At 47.0% G+C, this 14,167-nt stretch overlaps 1 protein-coding gene across 1 annotated transcript in view; it reads left to right on the forward strand.

Moving 5' to 3' along the window:
• MTCL2 (microtubule crosslinking factor 2) overlaps positions 1 to 14,167 on the forward strand; it is a 68,460-nt gene that overhangs the window by 26,859 nt on the left and 27,434 nt on the right. The window contains exons 4-5 of the mRNA XM_080685871.1: positions 10,319 to 10,381; positions 11,059 to 12,240. Coding sequence (XP_080541997.1) covers positions 10,319 to 10,381; positions 11,059 to 12,240 — 1,245 coding nt within the window. The remainder of the gene's footprint in view (positions 1 to 10,318; positions 10,382 to 11,058; positions 12,241 to 14,167) is intronic.

Below are 14,167 nucleotides of genomic sequence, written 5' to 3' on the forward strand. Positions count from 1 at the left end.
GACACTTCCTGAATATGACCCCCAGAGACCTGCTTCTCTGTCTTTGATCATGCCAGCCCCTCCACCTGGCATGTCCTTTCTTCCTCCTGCTGTTAGGCACCATGCTGGACACTTTATCTTAACAATTTTTATAAAGGCCCAGTGAGGTTATGATCTTACCCATTTTATAGATGAGGAAACAGCCCCTGAGACAGGGATGGATGTCCTCACGGTCACGCAGGGCCCAGTGGGCTCTGCAGAAGGACGGTTGGAAACCATCAGCCTAAGTGACCCTTAAGGGCTGGGATCCTCCAGACTCCAGGGGTCTGTGTTCCAGGCAGCTTCTGGCTCCAGAGGCATGGCTGGGCCTCAGCTGTCTGGCTGCTCATGAAGTATCCTAGGATCACACATTGTTCCGGGCACACTCCTCACCTTCCCTGAGGGCAGGCATGCCAGCATTCCAGGAGTACTGAGATACCACAGCCCTGAGCCGCCCTTCAGCTGCCCTATTCGCAGAGCGTGTTGGTGTGATGTGCCAACAGCTTCTCGGTGTGCAGACGGGGCATTCGCTGCTAAGGGCTGCTGTGTGGCCCTGCCCATCTCCAGGGCTGGGTGGGAGGCCCCCTCTCTCAGGCGGCCTTCCTGCCTCCCAACGCCTGGCCCAGAATACAGGGCATCATCTTCATACATCTCGTTGCTGCCATCCTTGGTAGTGAAAAGGGGAGACAATTTGAGAAAGTGCCGTGGAGGTGAGACTGTTCTCTTGTGGTGGAGAGAAGCTGAGGCTCAGCAAGGGGCAGCAGCTTGCCCGAGTCCACCCAGCCTTTCCTTGGCAGAGATGTGGCTGAGACTTCTAAGTCTCAGTTCTTCTTCTGTGACATCAGGATAATAACAGTACCCAGTTTACGAGATTGTTCATGATTATTAATAAGATTGGGGTAACCATAATATGAAGAAGTTAAAAAGAATAAGGTAGTGTGGCAGTTCCTGAAAAAGTTAAACATAGATTTACCAAATAAGCCAGCAATTCCACTTCTGGATATATAGCCAAGAATTGAAAGCAGGGACCCAAACAGATATTTGTACCTGTGTTCATAGCAGCATTATTCACAATAGCTGAAAGGTATAAGCAACCCAGATGTCTGTCGATGGGAAACATATAGTGTATTCATACAATGGAGTATTTGTCAGCCGTAAGAAGGGAGGAAATTCTGATACAGGCTACAACATGGATGAACTTTAAAGAAATGATGGTAAGTAAAATAAGCCAGACACAAAAGGACAAATATTATTCCACTTATTGAGATATTTAGGGTGCTCAGATTCATAGAGACAGAAAGTAGAATGCTGGTTACCAGGGGCTGGAGGGAAAGGGAGTGGGAGTTAGTGTTTAGTGGGTACAGAGTTTCAATTTGGAAAGATGAAAAAGTTCTGGAGATGAATGGTGGTGAATTCAGTACAATATGCATGTACTGAATGCTACTGAATTGTGCACTTGAAAATGGCTAAAAATGTATATTTTACCACAATAAAAAAGATACAACTGTTAAAATGGTAAATTTCATATTATGTATACTTGGCACAATAAAAATAAATAAGGTAGATATTACAGTTGACCTTTGAAAAACCCAGGTTTGAATGGCTCAGGTCCATTTATACATGATTTTTTTCAATAAGATACATATAACATACAATATATGTGTTCATCGATGGTTTCTGTTATTGGTAAGGCTTCTGATCAACAGGAGGCTATTAGTAGTTAAGATTTTGGGGGAGTCAAAAATTATATGTGGATTTTCAATTGCATGGGAGCAAGTTGGTACCCCTCACCCCTTTGTTATTCAAGGGCCAACTGTGTCACTGTATGTATTGACATGGAACAATCACTAAGGTACATAGTTAAACAGGAGAAGAAAGTTATAGAAGTATACATATTGTGCAATCCCACTAATCATTTTGAAAAGCCATACAAAACAAACTGGTGTTGAAGCATCTCTCTCTCTCTCTCTCTCTCTCTCTCTCTCTATATATATATATATATATATATATATATATATGTGTGTGTGTGTGTGTGTGTGTGTATATATATGTACATATATTTATGCATGCAAATGCAGAACACAAGTCTGGAGAAAAACCCACTGAATTGAAGAATTAGAAAGGGTGGGAGTAGGGTGGAGAATAATTTTTGCTTTTATGCTATTAGTCCTGTAATTAGGGTTGGTTGTTTTTTAATAAGAATGTATTTGAGTATTACTTGTGAAATTTTAAATGCAGTCAAGCATGTAAAGGGCCCTTTGTGGTGCCTGGCACACAGTAGGTGCTCAAGAAACACTGGTTCACTGCCTTTTTGAAGGTGATGTCAGCAAAGCTGGTCTAGCCCTCCCTGATGTGCCCCTGGTGTCTCAGGATCTAGGCAAGGAGACGTGGCCCTGTGTTTATTTGCTGATTGCCCCCTCCTTCCTCCCTCTGCTCCTGTCATGGTTTCTATGGAGACGATGGTCCCTTAGCAATTCTTCTGCCAGGGCATTATCAAGATCTGCCTTTGCCATCCTGACAGGTTGCTGTGGCGATGCTGTCACCTGGCTGGGAACAGGAGCCCCTGGACTGGGCTGATGTGGTTGCCATGGATATTGCTCTTCACTTGGGGAAAGGGAGGGTGGCCAGCTCTAGCCATGCTCTGCGGTAGCGCTGCTGTCCAGCTGGGCTGCAGTTCAAGAATCATAACACTAGCCTCTCCCTCATCAGTAGCACCCCCCCTTCTTGTATTGTACTAATAATTACAGGAAGAAAGCCAGTATTGGTGTTGACATGACTTATTATAACATAGCGGCTATGCCTGAGGGCTTGCTCTGTACCAGGCACTACACTGAGCAGTCTGTGTGCATCCTCACGCTGTGTGACAACAGCTCCCAGTGTACGTAATGTGCGTAGCGCTGTCCCGTTTTATAATTGGTAATCTTCTTGGTAATTTTTATATTGCAGTGTAATCCACATGTGCTGAAAGTCACTATTTTAAAGTCTACCATTCAGTGTTTTTAAATATATTCATAATATTGTGCAAATCCAGGACATTTCCATTGCCCCAAAGAACCCCTGTCACTGTTAGTAGTCATGCCCTATTCCCCCTTCCCTCCAGCCCATGGCAACCACTAATCTACTTTCCGTCTCTATGGACTTGCCTGTTCTGGAAATTTCACACAAAAGGAATCATGAAATATGTGAGCTTTAGTGACTGGCTTCTTTCACTTAGCATGATGTTTTTAAGGTTTATCTATGTTGTGTTGAAGCATGTATCAGTATTTCATTCTTTTTTATGACCGAATAATAACCTATTGTATGGATATAGCACATTTTGTCTATCCACTTATCAGTTGATGGGGCTTTGGGTTATTTCTCCTTTTTGGCTGTTATGAATAACGCTGCTATGAACACTGTGTACAGGTTTTTGTGTGAATATATGTTTTCAGTTCTCTTGGGTTATATACCCAGGAGCAGACTTGATGTATACAGACAGGACTGGGTGGGGGGTGAGGGTGGGGAACAAGGCTCTCTGCTTCCCAAAGCCACACTTACTCTCACAATGATGCCCCTGCCCTCCTTACCCCATCCAGGGGCCTTGCAAAGACTCTGCTGTGTTCTCAGAACCTCCTTCCACTGAGTACCCCTGTTACAGAGAACCGGAATAAATCAAGCAATGCTCAGAGAGTTTGGAGTCATGCTTTATTAACCTCGGCGGGCTTAGAGAAAATGAATTCAAATTCTAAGCAGAGCTACAAGCAGAACTTCCCTTTTTTTTTTTTAAAGGGGGGCACCACGTGAGGTTTGAGCTTTTTTTTTTTATTGATTTTTTTACAGAGAGGAAGGGAGAGGGAAAGAGCTAGAAACATCGATGAGAGAGAAACATCAATCAGCTGTCTCCTGCACACCCCCTACTGGGGATGTGCCCGCAACCAAGGTACATGCCCTTGACTGGAATCGAACTCGGGACCCTTGAGTCTGCAGGCCGACGCTCTATCCACTGAGCCAAACCAGTTAGGGCAGAACTTCCCTTTTTATAAAAGATCCAGCCCTATGTGTGCTTAGTGGTTAGCTTGCTGGTGGCCTTGAAAGCTACACAGTTCTATCCAATTAAAAAATATACCTGGCATGGCATTGAGAGTATGGGCGTATCTAGTCTCTGGCCTACAAGGTCAGACAGCTAAGTTTATCTTCCTCATTATTCAAGCAGGCTAAAGCAGGCTAGAAAGCAAAGTTACTTTTTTAGAATAAGAGGCCGTCTAAAAAATAGCAGAGAATTCCAAACAATAGTTCCACAAAATAGGGGTTAGCCTTCTCACCCCCAACTGGCACAGGCTTCTTGTGCCCAATCCCACTCTGATGGGGTAGGAAGGGCGCTGACCATGGGGTCAGGTTACCTGGGTTCAAATCTCAGTTCTGCTGGCATTGTCGTCTGATGCAGCCTAGCTCTGGTCTGTGTGGTACGTGGCGAACATGAACATGGAGTCACAGGGGCCTGAGTTTGAATTCTGACATTGTCACTTATTTGCAAATAACTGTAATGCTGGGCAAATCGTGTAACTGTCCATTTATAAAATAGGACTATCAACCCCTCCTCAGAGGTGTTTGTGAGAATCAATGGAGACAAGCAGAAAAAGCCCTAGGCCGGGACTAGGGACTTGGTAAATATCCATCGCCGTGATCGTTACCCACAGGGTAATGCCTGGAGAAGTCTTTCCTTTGGTAAGTGTGTTCCTGCATCTCTGGAAGGAGTGCCTCATGCCTAACTGCGAGTTGGAAGGAGTGGTTACATTGGGAATCAGCACCAGCAGTTGGCAGCATCTGTCCCAGTGACTTTTGATTTGGGGCTCATGCCTACACCACTGTTTCCTTCAGCCCCCCACCCCACCCCACCAGTGCTCTCCTCCAGCCGGGAGCCACACGGCCTCTCTGTCCAGGTGCTTCAGCTGCTCTGGATGAAGAATGCCTCAGTCTTTGAGCGGGACCCCCACCTCAGGGTCCCCCCCGCCCTTCAGAATAAATTTTGTACACATAGCACAGTCTGTGTTTTCAGTGAGACCGTTCCAAACATCCCCTCCAAGTTTGGTGAAAATCTACCCAGCTGTTTTGGCAGACGGCTCATTTTATTCCTTGAAGGTTGGTCTTTGTTCCCTGGCAACATGGAAGCATGGGAGGTGTTAGAGAGCAGGAGGCCCCTCCAGACCTATGCTCAGGCAGCGTCTTTGTGGGCTGGAGGGCGGAGACATGCTCTACTAGTCTCCTGCAGAACAAGGGAAAACATAACTCATGCTTCTAAGAGCCGTTGTTAGACCAAGAATATTTAGAGGCACCACCCTGGCTGCTCAAAGGCGGCCTCCTGAGTTGCTGGTGGGTGGGGAAGCCCTGCTACGTGCCAGGTCAGAGAGTGTGCTCTTGGGGTCTGGCAGTGGGACTGGCATTCCTGTTGGTACCCAAGCACTGCCCTGTTCACCCTCCCAAGGCCCAGGGCCAGAACATCTGCCCCTGGGGGCGCCACCATGGGGCTCTGTCCCTTGAGGGACACCACAACCCCCGAGGCTGCCTGGCCAGCTGCTGCCCTGCAGAGGGGAGGAAGGCCGTGCCCTGTGAGTCTGCCTTGTTTTCCCTCCAGAGCCGCAGAGCAGTGTGGGTCCCCACATGGCTTAGGTGGGATGGGGAAGGGGCAGTTCCAGCGGCAAAGGCTGGAACCCCTTTGGCCCTGAAAAGGTTTGCTGCTTCGGCCCTTCTGATCCGCCCACTGCCCTTACCTTCTGGTGAGGTTCTAGCCACTCAGAGCTCCCTGTCTGCCTGTTGGAATGTGTTCAGTGACTTTTCTTGGAGAAAGTACGTTTTGAAAACATTTTACTACGAACTTTCCTCCTCCGCCCAACAGGTAAAATATGCTTAGTAGAGAAAGACAGGAAAATACAACGATGTAAGGAGAAAAAATTCACCTAATTCAATATTCAGAGGAAATTACTCTAATTACCAATTACTGTTTGGGTGAGAGTTATATGTACTCTCAATATAGTTTTTCTATTTATACGTACACAGACATTGAAATGTATATGTATAAATGCATTTTTAAAAAATATGTTTTTACTGATTTCAGAGAGAGAGAGAGAGAGAAACATTAATGATGAGATTCACTGATCGGCTGCCTCCCCCACTCCCCCTCCTGGGGATTGAGCCTGCAACCCGGGCATGTGCCCTTGATCTGACTCAACCTGGGACCCTTCAGTCTGCAGGTCTTCGTTCTATCAACTGAGCCAAACCAGCTAGGGCTGTATATGTGAATTTTTAAATTAAAAAGTTAATAGGAGCTCAGTGAAGCAAAACTAGCATTTTAAAAAAACATAAAGGCATGCCTGGCATACCTCTGAGGGTGGATAGGCAGATTCTGGCTGCACTGGTTGCCTTGGGCAAGAGAACTGGTGAGGGGTTCACTGATTCCTTCCTGTACTTTCTGAAGTTTGAATGCATTATCCAAAAAGATAATAGAAGTAATCACAGCCACACATAAACGAAAAGAAGAAATCCTCCCCTCACCACCTCCCTCAGTTCTGCTCCTGATTCAAATGAGCAGTTTAGTTTGTATCTTTCAAAGAATTATTTTTCATTGTTTGTATCTTTTTGAGCCTCTTTTTATGCTCAGACATTGCATCTCTTGCTCTCTCTTTCTCTCTCTCTCTCTCTCTCTCTCTCTCTCTCTCTATATATATATATATATATATATATATGTATGTATTTTTTAAAAATAAAGATGGGATTATATTATATGCACAGTTTCTGTAATATACAAAATAATGTAGCACGAACACAGACTGTTGTTTTAAAATGCTGGGTGTTTTGGGGTTTTCTTCTGCCTGAGGTGCTTATTATAAAAGTCAAAGATCACAGAGTCAAGTAGACATGGGAAGGAAGGAAAGCCTGAAAGAGCACCTTCTATTTCAGTATTTAAACACAGAGCCGGAGGCCAGGAAAGCGCTCCAGCGGCCGTGGTCACCCTCAGGTTGGGTAGGAGAACGGGTGGGGTACTCAGGGGGACTTCTCTGTCAGCATGGTATAAGACTGACAGTGAGAATGTATTTTTGTATGTTAACTTTTAAAAAAATAAAGTTAAAAAGAAAAACACAAAAATGCTGGAGGACCATCTCCTCCCTTCAAAAAACCCCACAAAAAAACAAAAACATGGGGGAACAAAAGTGCAAAATGCAAGTTTTCTATATCCTCATTGTTAACAGCCTACTGTATATTCTTCAGACTGTCTCCCCCCTGCCCCCCATGTGGGTGCACACACACATGTATACATCTTATTTTTATAAAAATGATAACTTGCTTTCTTTTTTTAAATAACAGCTTTATTGAGATATAATTTATATGCCATAAAGTTGGCCTTTTTTAAGTATACGGTTCTATGGTTGGAGGAAGATTCCGAGCTGTACAACTATCACCACTCTAATTCCAGAGCATTTTCATCACCCCGAAAAGAAACCCCGGACCCAGCATAGTCACTCCCTGTTCTCCACTGGCAACCACTCATCTGTCGACTTGCTGCCTAGATTTGTCTATTCTGAACATTTCATGTAAATGGAATCAAGCTATGTAGCCTTTTGTGACTGGCTCCTGTCACTTAGCGTGATGTTTTCAAGGTACATGCATGTTGTAGCCTATGTCAGGACTTCATTTCTTTCTGTGGTTGAACAATATTTCCTTGAGTGGATGTGCCACATTTTGTTTATCCTTCATCAGTTGGTGGACACTTGGGTTGTAGATTTTGTTTAGCAGGTTCTTTCTTTCCTTTACAAGACGTCTTTACCAAGTCAGTGAATCTCACTGTCTCTCCATCCCTCTTAATAGCTTTAGGCTTTATGCTATCTTATTCCTTTATGTGTATGTGATGGTTGGGACCTCGGGGTGCCTTTGGAGACCCCTGGCTCCTCTTCCTGTCACCTACTTTCTTCCCCCAGGAAGTCTGCAGTGCTTGAGGAGGTTCTGGTCACCGAATCCATGGCTCAGTTTTATAGATGATAAAATAGAGCTTCTGGGAGAAGAATGAGCTCACCCAGGATCACAAATGCAATGTTGTGGGGTTCCCAGAGTTCAGCTTCCTGCCGAAGCCACAGCCCCTCCCATTTAGCTTGTTGATAAGCAAGCTCAGATTGTCAACCTAGCGCCCTCACCTCAACCTCTCCACATGGGACTCCACCTCGGAGCAACCCTTCCTGGGTCCCATTTGTGAGTTGGGGGGCGCTGTTTGCGGAGGGACTTGCTTTGTGGCTCTCACCCCACAAAACAAGTCTTGGTACCCAGCGTCTGAAATATTAGCCTCTGCAGACCTGCCTCATTTGCATTTTAAAAGGTGTCTAGGATTTGATTGGACTTGAAGATATACTCAGGAGCCCATCTGGAGTTCATCTTCCTGGCTCTGTGGTTTCTACCTGGGCTGCACATTAGAATCACTTGGGGAGCTATTTTAAAATACTGATGTCTGCGACCTACCCTGGACCAATTATATCAGAATCTCGGTGGGTGGGACCTTGGGCATTGTTGCTTTTTTTTTCTTTTTTCTGTAAGTTCCCCAGGTAATTCTCATGTACACCCAGATTTCGAACCACCAGCTACCTCATCAAAGAAGGCCCATTTTCTCCGTCCAAGTCCTTGGAACTAGATTTAGAGCTATTTCAAGAACTGGTCCCAGGTCAGCTGTGGATTTGCTGTGGGACCTCGCTCTCACCTGCGGTAAAGGGAGGGATTGGATTAGATCAGTAGCTCTCCCCTTCATGTATTCAAACCACACGAGAGCATTCTCAAAATATACCTGCCCAACCCAAAAAGTCAGAAGCAGCCTGAGTGAATCATCCTGCTTCGTAGGAAGACGTGCTCGGTGGAATCATGCATCTAACTGAATGACTCTTAAACACGGCGAAACTTCAGTAATGATTATTGTACCCTTTCCCCCTCGAAACCCCCTGGGCGAGTGCTATTTCACATTCTTGCCATGCATAGACGTATAAGCCTTCCTGTTTCTCTGTAGCTTCAGTAGAAGGTATTGTGAAATGTTTGGATTTTTGCCAATCTGATAGGTGAGAAATGGTATCTCAGTATAGTTTGAGTTTGCATTTCTCTATTGAGCAGCGTTAAGCATCTTCCTATGCTTAGGAGCCACTGAGAACTGTTTTTCATATCACCACCCCCTTTTTCTGTAGGTTTGTTGGCTATTTTAATTCTCTATTTTGTGAAGCTCTTTGCCTATTTAGGATATTGACCCTTTGTCAGTGTTATGAATTGCAAATATTTTTTCCCAGTTTGTCATTTATATTTTTACTTTTCTTAAGATGTGTTATTTTTCCATGTCCATTTTGCTTATCTGATCAAATGTATCAATTTTCTTCCCCTATCACTTCTGGATTTTTGAGTCATGACTATGTGTTATAGTCTTATTTTCCTTTCATCTGCATGCAGACTTTTACAATTTAAATTGACATCAGTCCCTCATCATTTCCAAGGCTCCTGTGGATTATGATTTGTTGCACCCATATTCATTCATTCTGAATTAAAGTCCCTCTAGAATGCCAGTTCCATGAGGACAGCTCTGAGGTGGAGCTTTACATGCAGAGACTATTGGAAGGGTCCTCTTGGGAATAACACCGTCAGGGAACAGAGGGAGAAGTGGGCTGTGGAGCCTTCAGACCAGTGGCTCAGCCAATCTCATGGGGAGCTCTGGAGCTTGGATGGCCCTTTAGAGCTGCCCCGAGTTGAGGCAGTGGAGCCAGTCATTGGATGTGGGCTGCCTTCAGTCAATGGCCATTGTTGGGAGGGGGACTAAATGTCGAGGTCTTAGTAGTGGGGGAGGACGAGTGCTCCAGTCCTCTAAGGGGGATCTGGATGGAGCATCTGCCCCAAATACCCGTCTGTCTTGGCACCTGCTGTATTCTCTCTACCTGTCTGTGCCTAGCACATAATAGGTGCTCAGGAAGTCTGGTGGATGACTATCAAGAACAGAAACCCAGATATCCAGGTCTTAGCCAGGCCAACTGGATCCAATGTGGTGGTGGGAGAGAGGGGAGGCACCCTGGGCAGGTGTGTTCAGAATCATCTCCTGAAGTGCTTCTGGCCTGTCCCCCATTTGCAACCCACTGGGTGGTCTTGAGAGTCCCTCTGGCTCAGCAGTTGGTGCTGGTCAAGGCCTGGAGATGGCTGGGCTGGGCTGGGTGGAGAAGGGGGCCCTCAGTGAAACTGTAGGCTCTGTGACTTCTCTTGGATGCACATCACCCTCCTGAGCTTTCAATGCTGACTTTTTTTTTTCATCTCCCTCCAGCATTCCTTGAAGAAAAGAGGAACGCGTTCCTTGGGAAAGACAGACAAGAAGCCTTCGGTACAGGTACTTCCCAGCAGTCCCCACAGACCCCAGTGTAGCCCCTGCTGGCAGGTTTTAGTCTTAAGGCCTAACTCCAGGTGGCCTGGGGGTTTCTCAGAGATCCTCACCCCTCTCTAGCTTTTATTCCATCCTCCCCTTGTTCCTTTTCTTAGCTTTGCTGTCCACTTCATTTCCCAAAACCGAGCCCTGAACCCGTGATTCTCACACACTCAGATCGATAAGTGCTATATGTAGCATAGGTCAGGCACAGGATACCGTGAGCCTCTGGTGCTGGATTATCAGGGTGCCAGGCGTTTTTCATACATTATCTCATTTAATCCTCTCCATGGCTCTGTGAGGGAGGGAGTGTTATTGTCCCATTTTATAGGTGAGGACATTGTCGTAGGAATGTTAGTAGTGGTAGTAACAGCAATAGTCGCCTCGGTAAAAAATGTTGCCTACTCCAGGAAGCTCTCCTGGATGCCCCAGGTTACGTGTGGTGCTCTATCGTTGCTGCTTTATCAGTATTCCCCTCTCTGCTTCCCTCTGGACCCCAGCTCCTTGAAGGTGGGGGCTTCCTCTGCTTTATTCCTGTGTCCCCAGCACATAGTTGGTGCTCCCAGAAATGCTATGGCTGGTATTGAGCCTCCTAACACTAATCTTCCTGGGTCCTCTCTGTCCCTGTGCCCATCGGGCCCCAGGAGGACAGTGCAGACCTGAAGTGCCAGCTGCACTTTGCAAAGGAGGAGTCGGCCCTCATGTGCAAGAAGCTCACCAAGCTGGTCAAGGAAAACGACAGCATGAAGGAGGAGCTGCTCAAGTACCGCTCACTCTACGGTGATCTAGACAGCGCCCTGTCGGCCGAGGAGCTGGCAGATGCACCCCACTCGCGGGAGACCGAGCTGAAGGTGCATCTGAAGCTGGTGGAGGAGGAGGCCAACCTGCTGAGCCGCCGCATCGTGGAGCTGGAGGTGGAGAACCGAGGCTTGCGGGCCGAGATGGATGACATGAAGGATCACGGTGGCAGCGGTGGGGGTCCGGAGGCACGCCTGGCCTTCTCTGCGCTGGGTGGCAGTGAGTGTGGGGAGAGCTTGGCAGAACTGCGGCGACACCTGCAGTTCGTGGAGGAGGAGGCAGAGCTGCTGCGGCGCTCCTCGGCTGAACTCGAGGACCAGAACAAACTGCTGCTGAGTGAGCTGGCCAAATACCGTTCAGAGCATGAGCTGGACGTGACGCTGTCAGAGGACAGCTGCTCCGTGCTCAGCGAGCCCTCGCAGGAGGAGCTGGCGGCCGCCAAACTGCAGATCGGTGAGCTCAGTGGCAAAGTCAAGAAGCTCCAGTATGAGAACCGTGTGCTCCTGTCCAACCTGCAGCGCTGCGATCTTGCCTCCTGCCAGAGAACACGGCCAATGCTGGAGACGGACGCTGAGGCAGGGGACTCTGCCCAGTGCGTGCCCGCTGCCCTTGGCGAGGCCCATGGCCCCCATGCCACCCGGCTCTGCAGAGCCAGGGAGGCTGAGGTGCTGCCTGGTCTGAGGGAGCAGGCCGCCCTGGTCAGCAAGGCCATTGACATCCTGGTGGCCGATGCTAACGGCTTCTCAGCTGGCCTCCGCCTCTATCTGGACAACGAGTGTGCCGACTTTCGGCTGCATGAGGCCCCCGACAACAGTGAGGGCCCCAGGGACACCAAGCTCATCCATGCTATCCTGGTTCGGCTGAGCATGCTGCAGCAGGAGCTTAACGCCTTCACGCGGAAGGCAGACGCGGTCCTTGGGAGTTCTGCCAAGGAGGCGCAAGAGCCCTTCTCGTCGCTGACCCCCTTGGGCTCCCAGGGGCCCTCCAAGGAGATTCTTCTGGCCAAAGACCTTGGCTCAGACTTCCAGGTAAGAGGTCCAAGTCACAGGCCCTGTTGCTTGCTTATTTATTTATTTATTTATTTATTTATTTTTATTTTTTTAATTGATTTCAGAGAGGAAGGAAGAGGGAGAGAGAGACAGAAACATCCATGATGAGAGAGAATCATGGATCGGCTGCCTCCTGCAAGTCCCCGACTGGGGATCGAGCTCACAACCCGGGCATGTGCCCTTGACCGGAATCGAACCTGGGACCTTTCAGTTCGCAGGCCGATGCTCTATCCACTGAGCCAAACCGGCTAGGGCCCCTGTTGCTTTTTTTGATAGAACCTCTTTTACTGAACCACAGCATACAGAGGGGTACCCAGAGCACAGGCGTAGAGCTTAGGATTTTCCCAAGGTGAACACGGTCACTGTGTTCATACAAGCACTGCCCAGAACCAGGACGAGAAGATGACCAGCACCCCTCCTCATGCCCCTGTGCAGTCACAGTGCCCCTTGCCAAGGGTAGCCTCCTGATTTAGTTTGGTCTGTCTTTGAACTTTATATAAATTGACTCATCCAGTACACATTTGTGCCTGGCTTCCTTCACTCACCACGTGTTCGTTGTTGCATGTGGCAAGAGTTTGTTAATTCTCTTTACTGGATACAATCTCATTGAGTGAATATGCCAAAATTCCTTACTCACTTACTATTGATAGATATAGGGCTTGATTCTGAGGCCCTGCCTTTTTTTCTTCTTGTTTCTTTCACAATTTTATATTTTAAACTGAGTATTATTAAAACAAAGAACTTTTCTTCAGGTCATATGCCAAGGCCAGAAACGTGGCTTTCTAAAGATATTGAATGAACTTGTATGTTTGGATGTCCACACAATACTACTTAGAAAAATTAAAATAGCAAATGTATTTGTCCCCCTAAAAAGCATTATTGACAAAGTAGTTCATAAACATTCAAAGCGTTTCAGAAGCACCTGAGTAAATAATGAACGCCTCGTCCCGGCCGGGGTGGGTCAGTGTTTGAGCATAGTCCTATGCACCAAGAGGTTGCAGAGTGCAGGTTCTGTTCCCAGCCAGGGCACATGACCGGGTTGCCGGCTCAGTCCCCAGGGGGTGGCCAGTCAATGATTCTCTCTCATCATCGATGTTTTTAACTCTCCCTTTCCCTTCCTCTCTGCCTAAAAAAACACACAAAAAACATACTAAAAAAAAAAGATGAAAGCCTCCTCTTTGCGGCTTCTCACTCCCTAGGGGTCTGCTTTTCACAGTCTGGAACAGCTCTGGCCAATACAGTGGCCTCTAGCCACATGTGGCTACTTAAATTTAAATGAATAAAAATTATATACAATTGAAAATTCAGTTCCTCAGTCGTGATAGCCACATTTCAAGTGCTCAGTAGCTGCATGTGTCAAGGAGTGTAGATCTATAATACTCAATCACCACAGCAGGCCCTTCTAAATCTCTCTCTACATAGACTCATATATTTGTTTTTTCACCCATATTGTCTTTTGTTATACCTGCTGTTACCACACAACTTATTTGTCTCATGCCATGTATCTGCTGGTTCATTTACTTATAATGCTGTATTTATTGTTCATGCACTTTTTGTGTTCAGCGTTGGAGGTGCCATGTTAAGCAAAAACAGAAAGGAGTCCTGCCTCCCACCCCCCGCCCATACCATCTAGTAGGGAAGAGAGATGTTAATAAAAAGATGAGGTGAGGGCTTTCAAGGAAAAGTACTTGGTTCTATGAACAAGGAACTTGACTTGGACCCTGGGTCAGGGAAGGCCTCTGATCTGAGCTGAGACCAGAAGTGTGGGTTACCGGGGGAAGAATGTTCTGAGCAGAGGGAACAGCCTGTGCCAAGGCGTCGTGGCCAGACAGAGCATGGTGTGTCCAGGAACTAAGAGAAGGAATGAGGCTGAACTGCAGAGAGCATCGGGAAGGTTTGAGCTCCA

This window comes from Plecotus auritus (assembly GCF_963455305.1).
Source record: "Plecotus auritus genome assembly, chromosome: 8".
NCBI classification, from domain to species: Eukaryota; Metazoa; Chordata; class Mammalia; order Chiroptera; family Vespertilionidae; genus Plecotus; species Plecotus auritus.